At 40.7% G+C, this 17,826-nt stretch overlaps 1 protein-coding gene across 2 annotated transcripts in view; it reads right to left on the bottom strand.

Annotated features, from left to right (window-relative positions):
• Positions 1-17,826, bottom strand: part of plcb3 (phospholipase C, beta 3 (phosphatidylinositol-specific)) — a 66,018-nt gene that overhangs the window by 31,207 nt on the left and 16,985 nt on the right. For both annotated transcript variants that reach the window (XM_060874669.1, XM_060874670.1), the window contains exon 2: positions 12,221-12,307. In XM_060874669.1, the coding sequence (XP_060730652.1) occupies positions 12,221-12,307 (87 nt within the window). The remainder of the gene's footprint in view (positions 1-12,220; positions 12,308-17,826) is intronic.

Genomic DNA, 17,826 nt, shown 5'->3' with positions numbered 1-17,826 from the left:
TGTATGGACAGCCAGACTCAGTGGGACTGACCCATGGGATTGCTGTGGGTGGGGCTGCTTGCTTGTAGGTCGGCTTTGTGGTGGAGTCTTCATCGGCAAGCGTCTGAAGACTTCAGCAGGAAGTGATTAGTGTCGGGTCTGTGGTGAACTCGGAAATTGCGCTGACCCGATAGTTCCTCAGGAGGGTTGCATAATTCCACTCAACTATAAACTGTTGTAGAAAGGGCATTATGTACTGTACATTTACATTATTTCCTGTCCTGTGTCACCCAAATGAGGATGGGTTCACTACCGAGTCTGGTTCCTCTCAAGGTTTCTTCCTTATTAGGGATAGATGTTAGACCTAAATAGTAACTTCATTTTAATCCTATACTTATGTAAAGGTGCTTTGAGACGTGTCAAGTGAGATTATGCAAAACAAAAAAAGTCAATACGAGATTCTTGTCGTTCATGTTGTTGTTGTTGAGCTCAGTTAAAGTGGCGGTCATTCATGGGTTTCAGTTTTTCTCCTGAAAGGTCTTTTATTTTAAAGAGATTAAGCAGCAATTAATATGTAATATTATGCAAGGTTCATCTGTGTGAAACAACAGCACGTGCTCAAATAAAGGAAGTGTGTTTTTGGATTGATAATGTGAGCATTTCCTCTCTGGTCTTTCTCTCACTTTTCTCTCTTCCCCAGAAATGGACTTTCATTCCTGATGTTGAAAGTCCTCTTTTTTTGAACATGAACACACACACGCACATGCACATACACACACGCACGCAAATATGTCTGATTTATTAGACTAAAAGTAGCACATTGACTTAATAGTCGTACTAGTCGTAATAGTAGCTGAGTCGTGTAAACCGCATTTATATGAAGTGTGCACTCGGCTGCCTGGACAAGGGGAACATTCTCCTCTCTTTTGTGGCAAAGGAATGAGGAATATCTTAAGCTTTCTTACTCAAATTACCTGGATTATCCACACAGTCTATAGTGGGAGCACAGTCATGTATGGTTTGTGCAGAAAGAGTGCGAAAGTTGAGCCATAATAGGTGATCAGTACCAGTTGCGCTGACCGATAGATAGAAGGACAGATAGAAAGATATGAGTTGAGGATTCTAAAAAGAAAGCAAGATGAGAACTGGAGGAGAATTAATGTGTCTAAACACAGCATTCTTATTCTATTTCTCTCTTTTTGGTTTTTCTCCTGTAATTATGCCTCATCTTCCCTGATTAGCTGCACACTTCCTATCAGCTCCTCTCTCATCTACAAACTAAATCTATAATTCTCTCTCTCTCTCTCTCTCTCACTCACACACACACTCATCTACAAACTAAATAATCATACTTAACTCACACACACACACACACACTCATCTACAAACTAAATAATCATACTTAACTCACACACACACACACACACACACACACACACACACGTCTACTTGATCTTGTGTTATGATTTGTAAGCATTGTGTTGCTGCTGTGACTGGATCATTGCATGAATGTGCAGGCGTTCCTAATGAAGTGAACATGGGAGTGCAACACTGTAAAAAAAGGGGGAACACTTATTATTTCCACTTTAAGAACTGTTTGTACTGAAGAGAAGAAAAATAAGGGAAAGTGCTATACTTATACAACACATTCAATAAAACTAGTTGTTCCTGTGCCAATTTCCTCAGCATTAAATACACACTGACTACAATAAACATTCTCCAGCCTCTTTCATCATATCCATCTCTCCAAAAAATACATTTCAAATAAAGATAGATGAAGTCAAACAAGATTTAGGAACAGCACCACTTTCACTTCATCCTACTTCCTGTCATGGCTCGTTCACGTTTCTATCTGACACACACACGCTCTTGGTTCCTTACAAGGCTGCTTTAATTCAGAGTCATCGTCTTGTTCAAACTGTCCCTCTGACTGATTCAGATCCTCCGCCTGACGTTTCCGATGTCTCTTTCGGATCATGATTTAATATCCTCTCTCACGAAACTCCCATTAAAGAAGACATCCTGTCGAAATATCATCCACAGGTTTGCAAAAGCTCCTATCCCGTATGTGTCACTTCTACCCTCAGACTTCCTGCCAGCCTTCTAAACATAGAAAGAGGATGAAAGTGGAAAAATATGAAAGAGAAAGAAAGAGTGAGTGTGACATATAGTGTCTCCTATTTGTCTGGAATGATCTACTCTCCTCCTCTCTCTCGATGCATTTTATCTTTTATCAGAATTAAAAAGCACTATGGAAAACAGACTGGCTGGATTTAGGGGTTAGTTATGGGTTAAGAGGGCACAGGACAAGTTGTGCTGCATAGCTACCCAACCATTTCCTGCAAGTTTTCCCACGCTTGCAGATAAAGCGAGAGATGGACAGATACAGAATGTTGAGCAAGGAAAAGACATCATCTCTCCGTTTATTCCAAACGGACAACATCGTTGCCTTTCTGTTCTGCGCTGATGACCACCAGCTGTCCACGACACAGGAGAGACAGAGCACATGGAAAGAAAAGAAAAGAAACGCTGTGAATGAGTGACACGGAACGAGACAGAGAAGAGAAATCAGGCACTTGAGGAGACAGGAATGAAAGTAAAATAATGACATTACACGCGGACATTAAACACAGCGCAGATAGAAGCTGGAAAGGATGTTGAATAAAAACAGATACATGTACAGAGAGAAGTAGAAAGAGAACACAGGGAGGTTTGGTGTCTCTAAATGAAGGTTAAAATAACCACAGCTGAGTGCATGCTAATGTACCACCTGCGTTGCTAACTATTAGCGTAGTGCGATTAGCTCCCAAAACTCACCTTTACTGCAGAACCCAGTGAGGCTAATGGAGAAAGGACAAAAGCAAGAACACCACCATTAGCCCCGAGGTCCCACGGACCAGCCTTCCATTAAAACTACAGACCTAAAGCCACATCCTCATGTTAACCAAAAGAGCTTACAAATGCTAATCCATTATGGAGGAGTCTAGTAAATAAAAACACATCAGAATCCCTCTGAAGAAGCTCAAAGGAAACTAGGATTACAATCTGTTTCCAGATTTCAGAGAAAAGAAGACTTTAGTGTAACTGGTCAGCGGGCAAATTCGAGGTCACAGGCTAGAGTAGAAACATGTAAACAGGAGATAGGAAATGTTTTTGGAGCTAAATCATGTATTTGTCTATATGGAGCAATTTTGTTTTGTTTTAATGGGCTTCATACACCATAAATTTGTGTGTGTGTGTGTGTGGAGGTCTTTCTCTCACTCTAAGTGAGAGAAAGACCTCCACACACACACACACACAAATTTAGAATGAGAGAAAGACACACACACACACACACACACACACACACAGAAATTCAAAGTGAGAGAAAGACCCCCCACACCCACTTATACTCGCACAAACACATACACACCCCCAACACACACACACACACACACACACACACACACCCTCCGAGTGAGTTAATTTAAGACGTTTTGTTAAGTTGAGGTGGAAGAAGAGCAGATACACACCGTAAGCCTTCTTTCTTCCTGTTAAAAGACTTGGCACGGAAGAAGATTAAACAATGTAGCTCACACCTCATGTCTCCAGGTCCTCCACTTTGTATTTAAAATGGCTCTCACACAAAGCACTGCACATGACTTTTTAAAAAACAGACGGATTAACAAAGGCAGGTGAGAAATACAACACAGCGGGTCGTGCTGTTAGAGGAAAATGATCAACAACAGGATGTAGCAGATGGAGAAGCAATATATCCCTCAGATACCACAGCGATTTTTCTGCTCTAACCTTTTTTATTTTACTAAAGAATATTATTCTTGGGTTCGTAGTGAATGTTAATGATATGGAATGTCCAAAAAACTGTAATCATGTACAGGAGGTATAAATAGTTGTTATCATCTCAATGTTTGTTTTTTTTTTAAATTTTTATTATTTGTTTATGTGACGCCTCCTCCTCATACAAGTGCAAACATTAGCTGTTACTATAGCAACAATATCATATCAGAATGAGCGCATTAATAATAAACACTAGAAAATTGGATCATCTTCTTCTGGCTAACGAGAATCGAGCTTTCAACTGAACTGCTGTATAATAATCTATCCTACAATATCGTGCAGGATAATTACCAGGATAATTAATATGATCTACTTTAAACACATTATGACCACATCCGTATGTGATGTGATGTGAGCAAACACATCTAACGAAGAACAGAATCGCCTGAAGCTCACCTGAAGCTCACCTTGTGTATGTAACTAAAATACATAAATTTCCCTGCGACGCAATGACATGCCATTTTAAGCACAGATTCAACTCCAAATAAGTCGCAAAATCCATATTTCTCCCTGATCAGGTTAACATCTAGTATTTGCCACTGCTGAAGAGAGAACACTCATTTCAGCCTGGGCTCTGAGTGGTTCAACAGAAACACGTTCTGTTAGACCTTTTGACCCGAGAGTTCAAATCCTGATGATGCCACAACAGCGTGATCTTTTAGCACACTCTCTCTTCTATTACTCAGTGACACCAGCCTATCATAGGCTTTAATAAGCTCAGGTCTGTGAGAAGAGGACAGACAGCTCGTTGCCCACAGAGTGTGTTATTTACGTTGAAAAGATTTGTTTGTCTGCCTTCATGGGTTTTCAGACCAAACTGGGTAGAAAGTGGAGGGGAAAAAACATTTTTTTATATTAAATTAAAATTATATACCTAAACAGAGCTATGTGGTTATTTTAAAATATCAGACAAGGGCAAGAAGTGTTTGACGTGAACGCATCGCTTTCAACTGATGCAGTATACAGAAAGAAAATAAAGCAGGAGATAAGATTCATCCTTCGGTAATAAAAGTAATAAAAGAAAAAGGCTTTATAGAGTTTTTATTACAGTGTATACATTGGTGAAGAACACTGTCTGGTTTTAAATTCTGACAGACCCTTACACGTGACTCTTGCCTTTAATGGTAGGTATGTTTTATTCAGACTCTTCTGATGTACAAGGCCACCCATGTTTCTTTTTGTTCAACAGCCAGCAGGTGATCACATGTTGTATCTGCACTTTATTTCTGACAAGAGCAAACTCCAGCACTGTGGAAGTGTATAGCGTTTCTCTTCTTTGTTCTTGTGCGGTGCGTTACTCTTAAACTTCTGGACTCTGTATGAAGTGCGTTACTCTTAAACTTCTGGACTGTATGAAGTGCGTTACTCTTAAACTTCTGGACTCTGTATGAAGTGCGTTACTCTTAAACTTCTGGACTCTGTATGAAGTGCGTTACTCTTAAACTTCTGGACTGTATGAAGTGCGTTACTCTTAAACTTCTGGACTCTGTATGAAGTGCGTTACTCTTAAACTTCTGGACTCTGTATGAAGTGCGTTACTCTTAAACTTCTGGACTCTGTATGAAGTGCGTTACTCTTACACTTCTGGACTCTGTATGAAGTGCGTTACTCTTACACTTCTGGACTCTGTATGAAGTGCGTTACTCTTAAACTTCTGGACTCTGTATGAAGTGCGTTACTCTTACACTTCTGGACTCTGTATGAAGTGCGTTACTCTTAAACCTCTGGACTCTGTATGAAGTGCGTTACTCTTAAACCTCTGGACTCTGTATGAAGTGCGTTACTCTTAAACTTCTGGACTGTATGAAGTGCGTTACTCTTAAACTTCTGGACTGTATGAAGTGCGTTACTCTTAAACTTCTGGACTGTATGAAGTGCGTTACTCTTAAACTTCTGGACTCTGTATGAAGTGCGTTACTCTTAAACTTCTGGACTCTGTATGAAGTGCGTTACTCTTAAACTTCTGGACTGTATGAAGTGCGTTACTCTTAAACTTCTGGACTCTGTATGAAGTGCGTTACTCTTAAACCTCTGGACTCTGTATGAAGTGCGTTACTCTTAAACTTCTGGACTCTGTATGAAGTGCGTTACTCTTAAACCTCTGGACTCTGTATGAAGTGCGTTACTCTTAAACTTCTGGACTCTGTATGAAGTGCGTTACTCTCAAACTTCTGGACTCTGTATGAAGTGCGTTACTCTCAAACTTCTGGACTCTGTATGAAGTGCGTTACTCTCAAACTTCTGGACTCTGTATGAAGTGCGTTACTCTCAAACCTCTGGACTCTGTATGAAGTGCGTTACTCTTAAACTTCTGGACTCTGTATGAAGTGCGTTACTCTTAAACTTCTGGACTCTGTATGAAGTGCGTTACTCTTAAACTTCTGGACTCTGTATGAAGTGCGTTACTCTTAAACTTCTGGACTCTGTATGAAGTGCGTTACTCTCAAACTTCTGGACTCTGTATGAAGTGCGTTACTCTCAAACTTCTGGACTCTGTATGAAGTGCGTTACTCTTAAACTTCTGGACTCTGTATGAAGTGCGTTACTCTTAAACTTCTGGACTCTGTATGAAGTGCGTTACTCTTAAACTTCTGGACTCTGTATGAAGTGCGTTACTCTTAAACTTCTGGACTCTGTATGAAGTGCGTTACTCTTAAACTTCTGGACTCTGTATGAAGTGCGTTACTCTTAAACTTCTGGACTCTGTATGAAGTGCGTTACTCTCAAACTTCTGGACTCTGTATGAAGTGCGTTACTCTTAAACCTCTGGACTCTGTATGAAGTGCGTTACTCTTAAACCTCTGGACTGTATGAAGTGCGTTACTCTTAAACTTCTGGACTGTATGAAGTGCGTTACTCTTAAACTTCTGGACTCTGTATGAAGTGCGTTACTCTTAAACTTCTGGACTCTGTATGAAGTGCGTTACTCTTAAACTTCTGGACTGTATGAAGTGCGTTACTCTTAAACTTCTGGACTGTATGAAGTGCGTTACTCTTAAACTTCTGGACTCTGTATGAAGTGCGTTACTCAAACTTCTGGACTCTGTATGAAGTGCGTTACTCTTAAACTTCTGGACTCTGTATGAAGTGCGTTACTCTTAAACTTCTGGACTGTATGAAGTGCGTTACTCTTAAACTTCTGGACTCTGTATGAAGTGCGTTACTCTTAAACTTCTGGACTCTGTATGAAGTGCGTTACTCTTAAACTTCTGGACTGTATGAAGTGCGTTACTCTTAAACTTCTGGACTGTATGAAGTGCGTTACTCTTAAACTTCTGGACTCTGTATGAAGTGCGTTACTCTTAAACTTCTGGACTCTGTATGAAGTGCGTTACTCTTAAACTTCTGGACTCTGTATGAAGTGCGTTACTCAAACTTCTGGACTCTGTATGAAGTGCGTTACTCAAACTTCTGGACTCTGTATGAAGTGCGTTACTCTTAAACGTCTGGACTGTATGAAGTGCGTTACTCTTAAACTTCTGGACTGTATGAAGTGCGTTACTCTTAAACTTCTGGACTCTGTATGAAGTGCGTTACTCTTAAACTTCTGGACTCTGTATGAAGTGCGTTACTCTTAAACTTCTGGACTGTATGAAGTGCGTTACTCTTAAACTTCTGGACTCTGTATGAAGTGCGTTACTCTTAAACTTCTGGACTGTATGAAGTGCGTTACTCTTAAACTTCTGGACTCTGTATGAAGTGCGTTACTCTTAAACTTCTGGACTCTGTATGAAGTGCGTTACTCAAACTTCTGGACTCTGTATGAAGTGCACGGTGCCTCGTAAAAAGCGTTTCACTTCATGACGAACTGTGTATGAGACAAAATTTCATGTTTCAAAGTTCATGCTTCTGAGCTGTTGTGTTTCTTACTGTACTGATTTTTTTTTTTCGTGTGAGAAAGCGTTTGCTAGACTACACTAGAACGTCTCTTCTGCATGCTAGGACCCAGTTGTTCTTCCTTTAGACTTTAAACTTGTTATATCACCTTATTTGTAACATATAACTCAAGAAGTTGTTTGTGAGAATGTACCTGAGATTGTACACTATGATACAATCACCTGGTCATTTTTAGCTGGATTATTATGTTGGCTTTGTAGAAGCCAGCATTCTGTTTTCCTATTTAAGCTTAGACAAAAATTGATCAAGAGTAATTCCTCCTAGGGCTTTCGAGCCACATGCACCAAATTCGGATATGTTATAGATCCTGGTCTGCAGTTTGTTGCTCTTACTTTTCTAAGCGATCCGAGTACCGGTACTTCCGGTACTGGGTCTCAAATTGGCCTTTTTTCCCCATAGACTCCCATTATAAACTTTGGAGGTTTATAACTTGGCAAGCTTTCGAACTATCTACACCAAACTTGGCCAGCTCCTTTAGGGTGACACTCTGAACAAACTTTTAAATTGGTGTACCGACTGGCCTCCGGTTGTGCCACAGCCCTGCCCCAAAATATGCAAAATCAAAAAAACTTTTTACAACATGGACATGTGACAATTCAAAACACTCAGAACCATGAGGGGAACTTCCTCACGGGTATTCTGATGATGTCACGTGACGTCACATGATGTCACGTGAAAATTAAAAATTAGCACAACATGGACTTGTGACATATCAAAACACTCAGCACAATGAGGAGAACTTCCTCAAGAGTATTCGGATGACATCACATGCTCGTCTCCACTTATCCCCAAATGTTTTGGCACCCTAGCTTTCTGTCTACTTGCTTCCAAAAGTACCACTGACCACTGCGTTCTTCTTGATCTTCCCATTGAAGACCTCAAGCAGCGAGAGCAAATCATTCAAAATGGAAATAAAAATGAGACAGCACAATATAATTCTATTGGCTATTCTATTATCCTGATATAAAGTATTATTAAAAAGTACTTAAAAAGTATTAATTCATTAACTGATATTATACCACAGCACTGTTGTCAGAAGGTTAATTAATTATCTAGAACAGCAGTTCGGACGGTAGTTGGGATCGAAAAAGGCTCAAACAGGGTGAACTCCATAAGTTGTAGAATAACGCAAGTTCTCAAATACTCAAGAGGCCTGTACAGAGCCCTGATTTCACCCTGACTGAACACCACTGGTGCTGACTGCACCTCAGACCTCCTCACTTAACATCAGTGCCTGACCCCATGCTTAATGCTCTTGTAGCTGAAAGAAGAGTCTCAGAAGAGTCTGGAATCTGATGTTCTACAGTGGGAGCAAAGTGGCTAAACCCATCAGAGGTTAGCACCACGACCAGGGAGAGTTTCTAGATGGCACATATGGTTGTGATAGTCTGGGGTCCACATACTTTTGGCCATATATTGTATTTTCCACTTGTCCATATATACAAATTAAAATGCTTGTAATTGTTGATGGTGCAGTTTTCTGTCATGAGAGAATTATTTAGATTTTCTGGGGTCACCAGTGTCAGCTATCCTCGAGAGAAAGTAAAAAATAAAGTCCGGTGAGGACTTTGTATGATAACACATAATGATCCTTTACAAAGGATCACAAGCTCTCTACTGTCTTCACGCTCATTGGTCGCTGCTTTTGTTTTCCTCATTTTTGTTCAGTCGCTGGACACAGCCACATCTAGTCGACAACCGCTGCTATCTCTCAGGTCAGCGGACGGTGCTGTCAATAAACAATGAACGATGTCTGTTCACTGAGAGTCGCTGTACGTGTAAACGTAGCCTTCCATGTCACTCCAAAATTTCTAAGACGTGGTGACTGTGCAGGTCATATCACATGCTTTCATATTCATACTCATCACAAGATTCATTAAGCCTTCATGCCCTGTAAACAGATGGTATTATTATCCTGGAAGAGACCAATTCCATCAGGAGAGACGCGTTTCCCTCCAAGTAGATTCAAAACATGGCAGCAAAACACATCCAAACAGCACAGTGTGTGCTCTACTAGCCTGTATTAATAAACACTGAGGAAGAGTCCCAATATAACATGAGAATAATACATGGGAGGAGGTTTTCAACAGGGTGTGCTTTCCTTTTATCAACAAAAACTATTCTACAGTGTTCTACTTACTCACACACACCATCACCACCACCAAACCTTATAGCGTTTTCAGACGCAAAGAAGAAAACGCGGCTGGTGCTTGATAGACCAAAGAAAAGTAAAAGATAAGAAAATTAAAGGTTAGAGAAGGACAAACGTGGATTCGTCGAAGTGTGACTGACTTTTAACAACTTTACGCTACTTAGAAGGAGAAGCAATAAAAAAAAGGGCTATGTGCGATAATGGTATTATTAAATATAATAATAGTGACGTCGAATCTAAAAGTATGCAGTTACTGAAGAGACGAGATGAGATGTCCTCTTTCCTCTATAGACGAGGCTGGCTTCCCCTGGGCATTTATTCCTACCACCAAACAGGGTTACTGCTTCTCCTCAGGCGAAGATTGCCCTAGTGTCCTAATACTACAACACACACACACACACACACACACACACACACACACACACACACACACACACACACAGTGCTCATCTCCTGAAGAAGTGACTTTCAGTTTTTGTTTGAAAGTATTTGCACAAGTTCTCTTTATTACAAGAGAAATCGTGTCTATCCTTAATCTATAACATTATCCTTACATTCATAAAACCTATATAAGATTTTAATTAAATATTTTATAAAAGAAAACACCAGTTACATGTATAAGATATTTGTATTTTGGATCGTTTTTTTTTCTCTTTCTTTTCCAGTTCTGTTATTGTCTTCTGCTCACATGCATATTTACAGCGTGTCACATGACAACCAATTACGGGAAATCAAATCCTAACACACAGGAGACAATAGCTGAATAAACCGCATGCCTTACGTGCCTCACTGACAAGCCTGTACAGTGAAAAGAAAAGAAAGAGGAAACAAGAAAAAAGAAATAAAATAAAGTAAAGGCGAGAGTCTGATTTAATTGCACTGGCTGAAACCTGATAGAATTCGTGAACACTAACGTGACGCATGTTAACTGGAAAGTGAAGCAGATAAAGAGACTGACTGGAGAAGAGGACAGTAACATTCAACAAAACAGAATTAATATAAAGGAAATACAGGCTGAAGTGGACAAGGCACAAATGATCAATAAGTCTAATAAAAACAATGACAGTCAAATGCGGTTTTCTGTTTTTAATGTGCTTTACAGTGACTTTACAAGAAAGGGCCAGAAATCAGCGTATGGTCCAATCCAAAACACCTGAATACAATAAATGTGCTATTGCTACTGTTTAGCAGACAACATGACTGACACACCTGATGTGTTGGATAAATGTTATTGAGTCACAGCTGTTAGTCCATGTCATCATTCATCCATTTTCTGTCACTGGGAACCTGGACACTATAATGTGGACTCACAACATTTACATTTACAGCATTTAGCAGACGCCCTTATCCAGAACAACTTACATTTTTATCTCATTTTTTATACAACTGAGCAATTGAGGGTTAATAAGGGCCTTGCTCAGGGGCCCAGCAGTCGCAGCTTGGTGGACGTAGGAATCAAACTTACAACTTTCCGATTGGTATCCCAACACCTTAACCACTAGGCTACCACATGCCACATCCACAAGGTGAAGGACACTGCAAGATTATGTCCTGCAATGTGTTAGCACCCTGTCCTCACACACACACAAACACACACACACACACACAAACACACACACACACAAACACACACACACAGAGGCAGGATTCAAACCCCCAACCATGGAGTTGTGAGACAAACATGCTAACCACCTAGTACTTAGTTTTCACTGTACATCTTTGACACTCTTTGAGAACGGAAATGTGTTACAGTAGGAGCACAACGGAATCCGCTCCTTATCTGCAAATGAAATCTGTCGCCATTATTGTAACAGGAAATAATCACTAGAATAACATTAAAGAACAGAGTGATTAGAGCGGCAACTTCTTGTTAGAGGAGTTAAATGAGTAAATGTTCACTTGTTCTTCAAAAGTTTCTTTAGATTATATTTTACAGAAAATTACATTCACATTACATTTATAAGCCATTAAGATTAACATTACATTTTTAAGCCCTAATTTACTGGGTACCACAGGATGTTTTTTGTTGTTGTTCTTTCCAGCTTCTGGACATTTCTGCTCCATTTACAAGAGCTCTCTCAAGTTTATACTACATTTAAATCTTGCTTTTCTTAATATTATGGCTTTATACCATGATAATGACATCACAGAAAATGATTGGCTCATCGCTTATTTTTTTGTTTTATGAAAACAAACGTGCCAGACAAAAAAAATATATTTTTTATTAATAATGAACTTTTCATTAATAATCTAACAAATGAATCAAATGATTTTAGTTGTTTGAACACTGGAGGTCTTCCCATAACTTTTATGAACAGTGAGTGAGTTTTACCAACTGAGGAAAAAAGTGCTTACGGTGCTTGATCCACTGGACCAGTAGAGGAAGAATCCTTCAGGATCCACTTTCAGGGTGACCAGCGTGGGCTGGCCGCTGTTGGGTTCCTAAACACACACACACACACACACACACACACACACACAGAGTGAAACATTAAGACACAATCACCTAGTGACAGACTGGAACATACTCTGGAAAATAAAAGTGTTCAAGGTGACTAGTCGGCCGTACTAATTCACTCAAAAGCCTACAGGACAAAAACTCTATGTTTAAGCAGAAATGATGCATCACTGACCAGCAATGAGAGCATTACAGCTGCAACAACTAATCAATAAGATAAGAAAAAAAAGATCCTGGCAAAGATTTTTATTATTGATTAGTCCGTTCACCACAAAGCTAGCGTCTAATGTATAGAAGCACTTTACACGGTCTCCTAAGATGTTTTTAAAAATCCTGGCCTAGGTCATGACACAAAAAGATTTTAACTAGCAGAACAAGCAAAAGTTATCCCTGCATTAGTGGGGCATCTTGTCTTATGGCATAACAAATCTTCATAAGTGAAGCAAACAATTCAAAGACAGTTATACAGAGGCAGTAAAAGTAGTCACACCACTGCATGGAATATGGAATATGAATAGAGCAGAATGTAATGTTTAATGTTTAACATGAAGGTTGTATTATGCAAATTGATAAACATGTTAACATATCACAGTTACATCAGCATGTAGGAGTTCAATTTGCCCAATTTATAATAATAAACACACGTGCAGTAGGTGGAGTAACCTAAAACTCATTTAGGGAGCCAGAGACCACATATTCTTCACAACATTCTGTCAGATTTTAACAGCCATCTCAAATCGTTGTTTGAAACATCATCTAGTAGAACATTTCTGGTATACTATTCTCTCCCCCTTCCAGTGGATAGAAGCCTGCAAATAACGGCCTGGGACAGCTGCCAAGTTGGACGCTGAATGGACTACTATAAGCGGTTGAATTTAAAGCAGCCAATTATTCAGTATGACTAGATTTAAAGGATGTTTTGAGGCAATGTGGATGTGCAATACAGTATGCAAAGTTAGGATTTTAATCATAGGAAAGTATTGCTAGCAATGCCTCCTTCATAAGAACTGAGATTGACTGAGACCACGTCTCCTCCAGAGGGACTAAAGGACACTAAAGCTACACCTCCTCCAGAGGGACTGACACTGAAGCCATGCCTCCTCCAGAGGGACTGACACTGAAGCCATGCCTCCTCCAGAGGGACTGACACTGAAGCCACGCCTCCTCCAGAGGGACTGACACTGAAGCCATGCCTCCTCCAGAGGGACTGACACTGAAGCCACGCCTCCTCCAGATTGAATGACACTGAAGCCACGCCTTCTCCAGAGGAACTAAAGCCACGCCTCCTCCAGAGGGACTGACACTGAAGCCACGCCTCCTCCAGAGGAACTACAGGACACTAAAGCCATGCCTCCTCCAGAGGGACTAAAGGACACTGAAGCCACGCCTCCTCCAGAGGGACTAAAGGACACTGAAGCCACGCCTCCTCCAGAGGGACTGACACTGAAGCCACGCTTCCTCCAGAGGAACTAAAGGACACTAAAGCCACGCCTCCTCCAGAGGGACTACATGACCCTAAAGCCACGCCTCCTCCATAGGGACTACAGGACCCTAAAGCCACGCCTCCTCCATAGGGACTAAAGGACTCTTAAGCCATGCCTGTTTCAGAGAAGACTATTTTATGCTGACACTATTTGCTTGAGCCATTTGTAAGGACATTAGAGGCTATTTCCTGCCCTGCTGAGACATGCCATGTGCACACCATGTGCACCATGTGACTGCTGAATTAATGAACTGTGCTCTGCACTCCTTCTCACTGAATGACAGTCAGACAAAGACATTTCCTGTGGACCTCCTGCCACAGACCCCACATCTCTTGTCATTAGGGACTTGTACGCTGTCTTCTGCAGACAACTGAGGATTCACCACGGCTCCGGAAGAAGGTTCCCTTCCAGCTGAGTGCTAGAGGCCGAGCGCTGATGAACAGATGAAAAACAGCAAGAGGAAGGAGATATGCCTGGGATCAGTGGATGGCTTTCAGAGAAAGAGAGAAAACTTAAGGCCCCTTAGGGACCGTTGGATTTAGAGTCGAGTCTAATGGCTGAAAGGTGAAGCGCCAGCACCAAAGCCACAAGATCCACGGAGTAACCTCATACTTTCATCTTAATGTGCACTGTTCGAGAAAGAGGGAGAGCTACAGAGAGATAATCAAATAATACAGAGAAAGTGGTGGAACATCCAAGATTTGAAATGTTTTTCATGAAATCAGATGCAAGTTTAAGGAGAAAATCTTCCTGGTTTGAATCAAAGTTACCTCATTCTCCAAAGAGAAGTACAATATTCTTAGAGGCCTGTATTTTATTTAGTTTTTACATCCTTCCATGTTTTTCTTTAGTATATAATAAATAAAAGGCCAATCGGATGGCATTTTATTTATCCCGGTTCCGCTTGTACATTCCATTTCTTTTTTTTTTCCATTACACATCTGTCCCCTTGCTGTCTGTCTAAATGATGAACAATAAATAAACAAAACACCACAAACACAGAGCAAATTGAGGGTGTTGTCAAACGAGACAATCAACTACTCAGCAATGATTACATTTATGGCTTCTTGGGGAAAAAAAAACATTCACTGATTGCCAAGATATGCAGGAATATTTTTCCCCCATTCTGCTTGTCAACCCAAAACGCTACACACACACACACACACCGCACCACACAAAATGTATTCAGCTTGTCTGGCATTTGCATAAACACAAATATATTACGGTTGTATTGTGGGTCCTGAATGACCTCCATTCAAAGCAGTGTTTGATAAACAAAGCATCTCAGCGCAGGACCCATCGGCATCGAACACCTTCAGGTGGATCCATTACAATATGAAAGAGTGCAGAGTGAAAGGGGGGGGGGGGGTGTAAGACGAAGGAGAATGTTGAGAAGGAGGGTGTTATGGTTAAACACTGTTTGCCTTTCTTTTTGATCCTCTCATAACTTTGCTCATGCGTTTTATATCCTCCCCGAATCTGTAGCAGTGCTAGTGGGTGAACTGAGCTTAACCTTTACCCTTATAGTACATACTCATTAGGGACTGAAAAAGACACTTCAGTGTATTGATCAATTCCAGTATCTCCTCACCCCCTACAGGCACTGGCCTTCAGCTAATAAGCCTTAATGATCCTTCTCCCTATCAGTGTTTTACACACACACACACACACACACACACACACACACACACAAACACACAAAATAAAACTTTCATCTCTTGAAATGCCCACAATAAGAGAACAACACCCGAAAATGGTAAAAGCTTTGATTCCATAAATGACTCAAAGCTCAACATCCAAAAGTTTAACATCAAATCATCTATTTTTAAGAGTCTAGATAATTACTATTAAAAGGGTTATTATGATATGATGATGATGATGATGATATTCTTTTGGCTGCTCCGTTTGGTGTTGCCACAGTGGATCATCTGGTCCGCATATTAGATTTGGTGCAGGTTTTTACGCCGGATGCCCTTCCTGACGCAACCCTCCCATTTTATCCAGGTTTGGGATTGGCACTGAGAGTTAGCTCTTCAGTGGCTGGGTTAGCTCCATGCCTTGGGAATTTAAGCCGGGCTGCGACAACAAGAGTACAGGATCCAGCCACGGGACCACAAGGAGACTAGAAAAAGATATTATGATACCTGCATCAAAGTACATAAACTGTGACACTCACTGAGCACATTATTAGGGAAAGCTTTACTTTGCTCATTCATACAATTATCTAATTGACCAATCGTGTGGCAGTAGTGCAATGCAAAACAATAATGCAGATAAGTCTGGCAGCTTCAGGTATTTCTCACATCAGCCATCAGAATAGAGGAAAAATAAGATCTCAATGATTATGACTGTGATATGATTGCTGGTGTCAGACTGGCTGGTCTGAATATCCCTATAACTGCCGATCTCCTGGGATTTTCACACACACAGCAGTCTCTGGAGCTTTCTCAGAATGGTGCAATAAAGAAGAACCATCCAGCTGTGATTCTGCAGACGGAAACGTTTTGATGAGAGACGACACGAGAGAATGGCCAGACTGGTTCAAACTGACAGAAAAAAGAAGCAGAAGAAGCCTTTATTCTGTCACATATACATTACAGCACAGTGAAATACTTTCTTCACATATCCCAACTTTGGAGGTTGGTGTCAGAGCATAGGGTCAGCCATGGTACATCACCTCTGGAGCAGAAAGGGTTAACTTTACTTTACTTTAAAAGGCTTCAGTCACCACTGCCCCAGGCTACAATACCTCAGATAAACACTCTATACTTGTGGTGAGCAGAAAAAAAATACATATCAGAATTCACAACACATCGAAGAGGAAGACTGTCAGGCTCCATTTCTGTCACTCAAGAACAGAAAGCTGAGGCTGTGGTGGAAGTCTCTAACTCTGGACAGTTAAAGATAGTCTGGTCTGAAGATCCTAGATTTCTGCTGAGGCACACAGATAGTAGGGAGAGAATCTGGTGCCAACAGCCTGAATGCATGGACCCTAGTCGAGGCTGGTGGAGGTGGTGTTAGTGTTGTGGGGAATGTTCGTGTTAATCGTGTTAGCTTCACACCAAAACACAGTGCACAAAACTTTGAACAGTGATTTAGGCTCATGCATTCGGGTCCTCACGACCAGACTGTGTAACAGTTTCTTCCCACAAGCCATCATTCTCAATAACTGAACTGAACTGAGCACAGCGTACACACGCACATCATCTGTATGGACTGCACAGACCCACACCAAACACACACACTGACACATCAAACTTTTTTGCTCTTTTGCACAAACTGTCCAACATTTCAGTCGTTTTGCACATACTGTACAATTATCTCAAGGACCTGCTGCTAAGAAACTGTGTTCATTATTACTGCAAGAAATATTGTTTGAACATTTAGTATTCACACTGGTCGGTGCTGATTCTGTTTATTGTCTTTTGTGTATTGTATTTTTTGTATTGTCTTGTAACTTTTTGTCTGCAGTGTCTTTTGTCCTGCACTGTTTTGTCTCTCTTGTTTGTCTTGTCCTGCACCGTCTTCATCAGGTTGCACAGTTGCACTTTATGAGGCTAGGACTAACTTACTAAGTCCTTAGCCCTGTCTTTGTTTCATGTAGCACCACAATCCTGGAGAAACATTGTCTCATTTCACTATGTACTGCAACAGCTATATATGGTTGAAATGACAATAAAAGCTTCTTGACTTGACTTGACTTGACTTGACTCATGGTATCTTAAATCTGTAGCCCATTGAACCAGAGTTCATGCATTCAATGATAGAGACTTGTGCATCTGACAAATGCTGTAAATGTAAATGCATGTTTGTTTTTCTGGAAATACACACTGACACCATGACACAGGGATTTACGTGAGAACTTGAGAAAGCGTGTGTCTGTGTATGTGTGTGTGTGTGTGTGTGTGTGTGTGTTGGGCCCACGAGCATGAAAAGTCCCTCAGAGGACTGTAAGTTTACTATTAAAGCAGCCCTTTAAGTAATCTATTAAATAAAAGACCTGGAGCAGCATGAGGCCT

The sequence above is a fragment of the Tachysurus vachellii genome, chromosome 7 (assembly GCF_030014155.1).
Source record: "Tachysurus vachellii isolate PV-2020 chromosome 7, HZAU_Pvac_v1, whole genome shotgun sequence".
Classification (NCBI taxonomy): Eukaryota; Metazoa; Chordata; class Actinopteri; order Siluriformes; family Bagridae; genus Tachysurus; species Tachysurus vachellii.
Note: the sequence above shows the minus strand (reverse complement) of the source record. Positions and strands in the feature narration are given on the sequence as shown.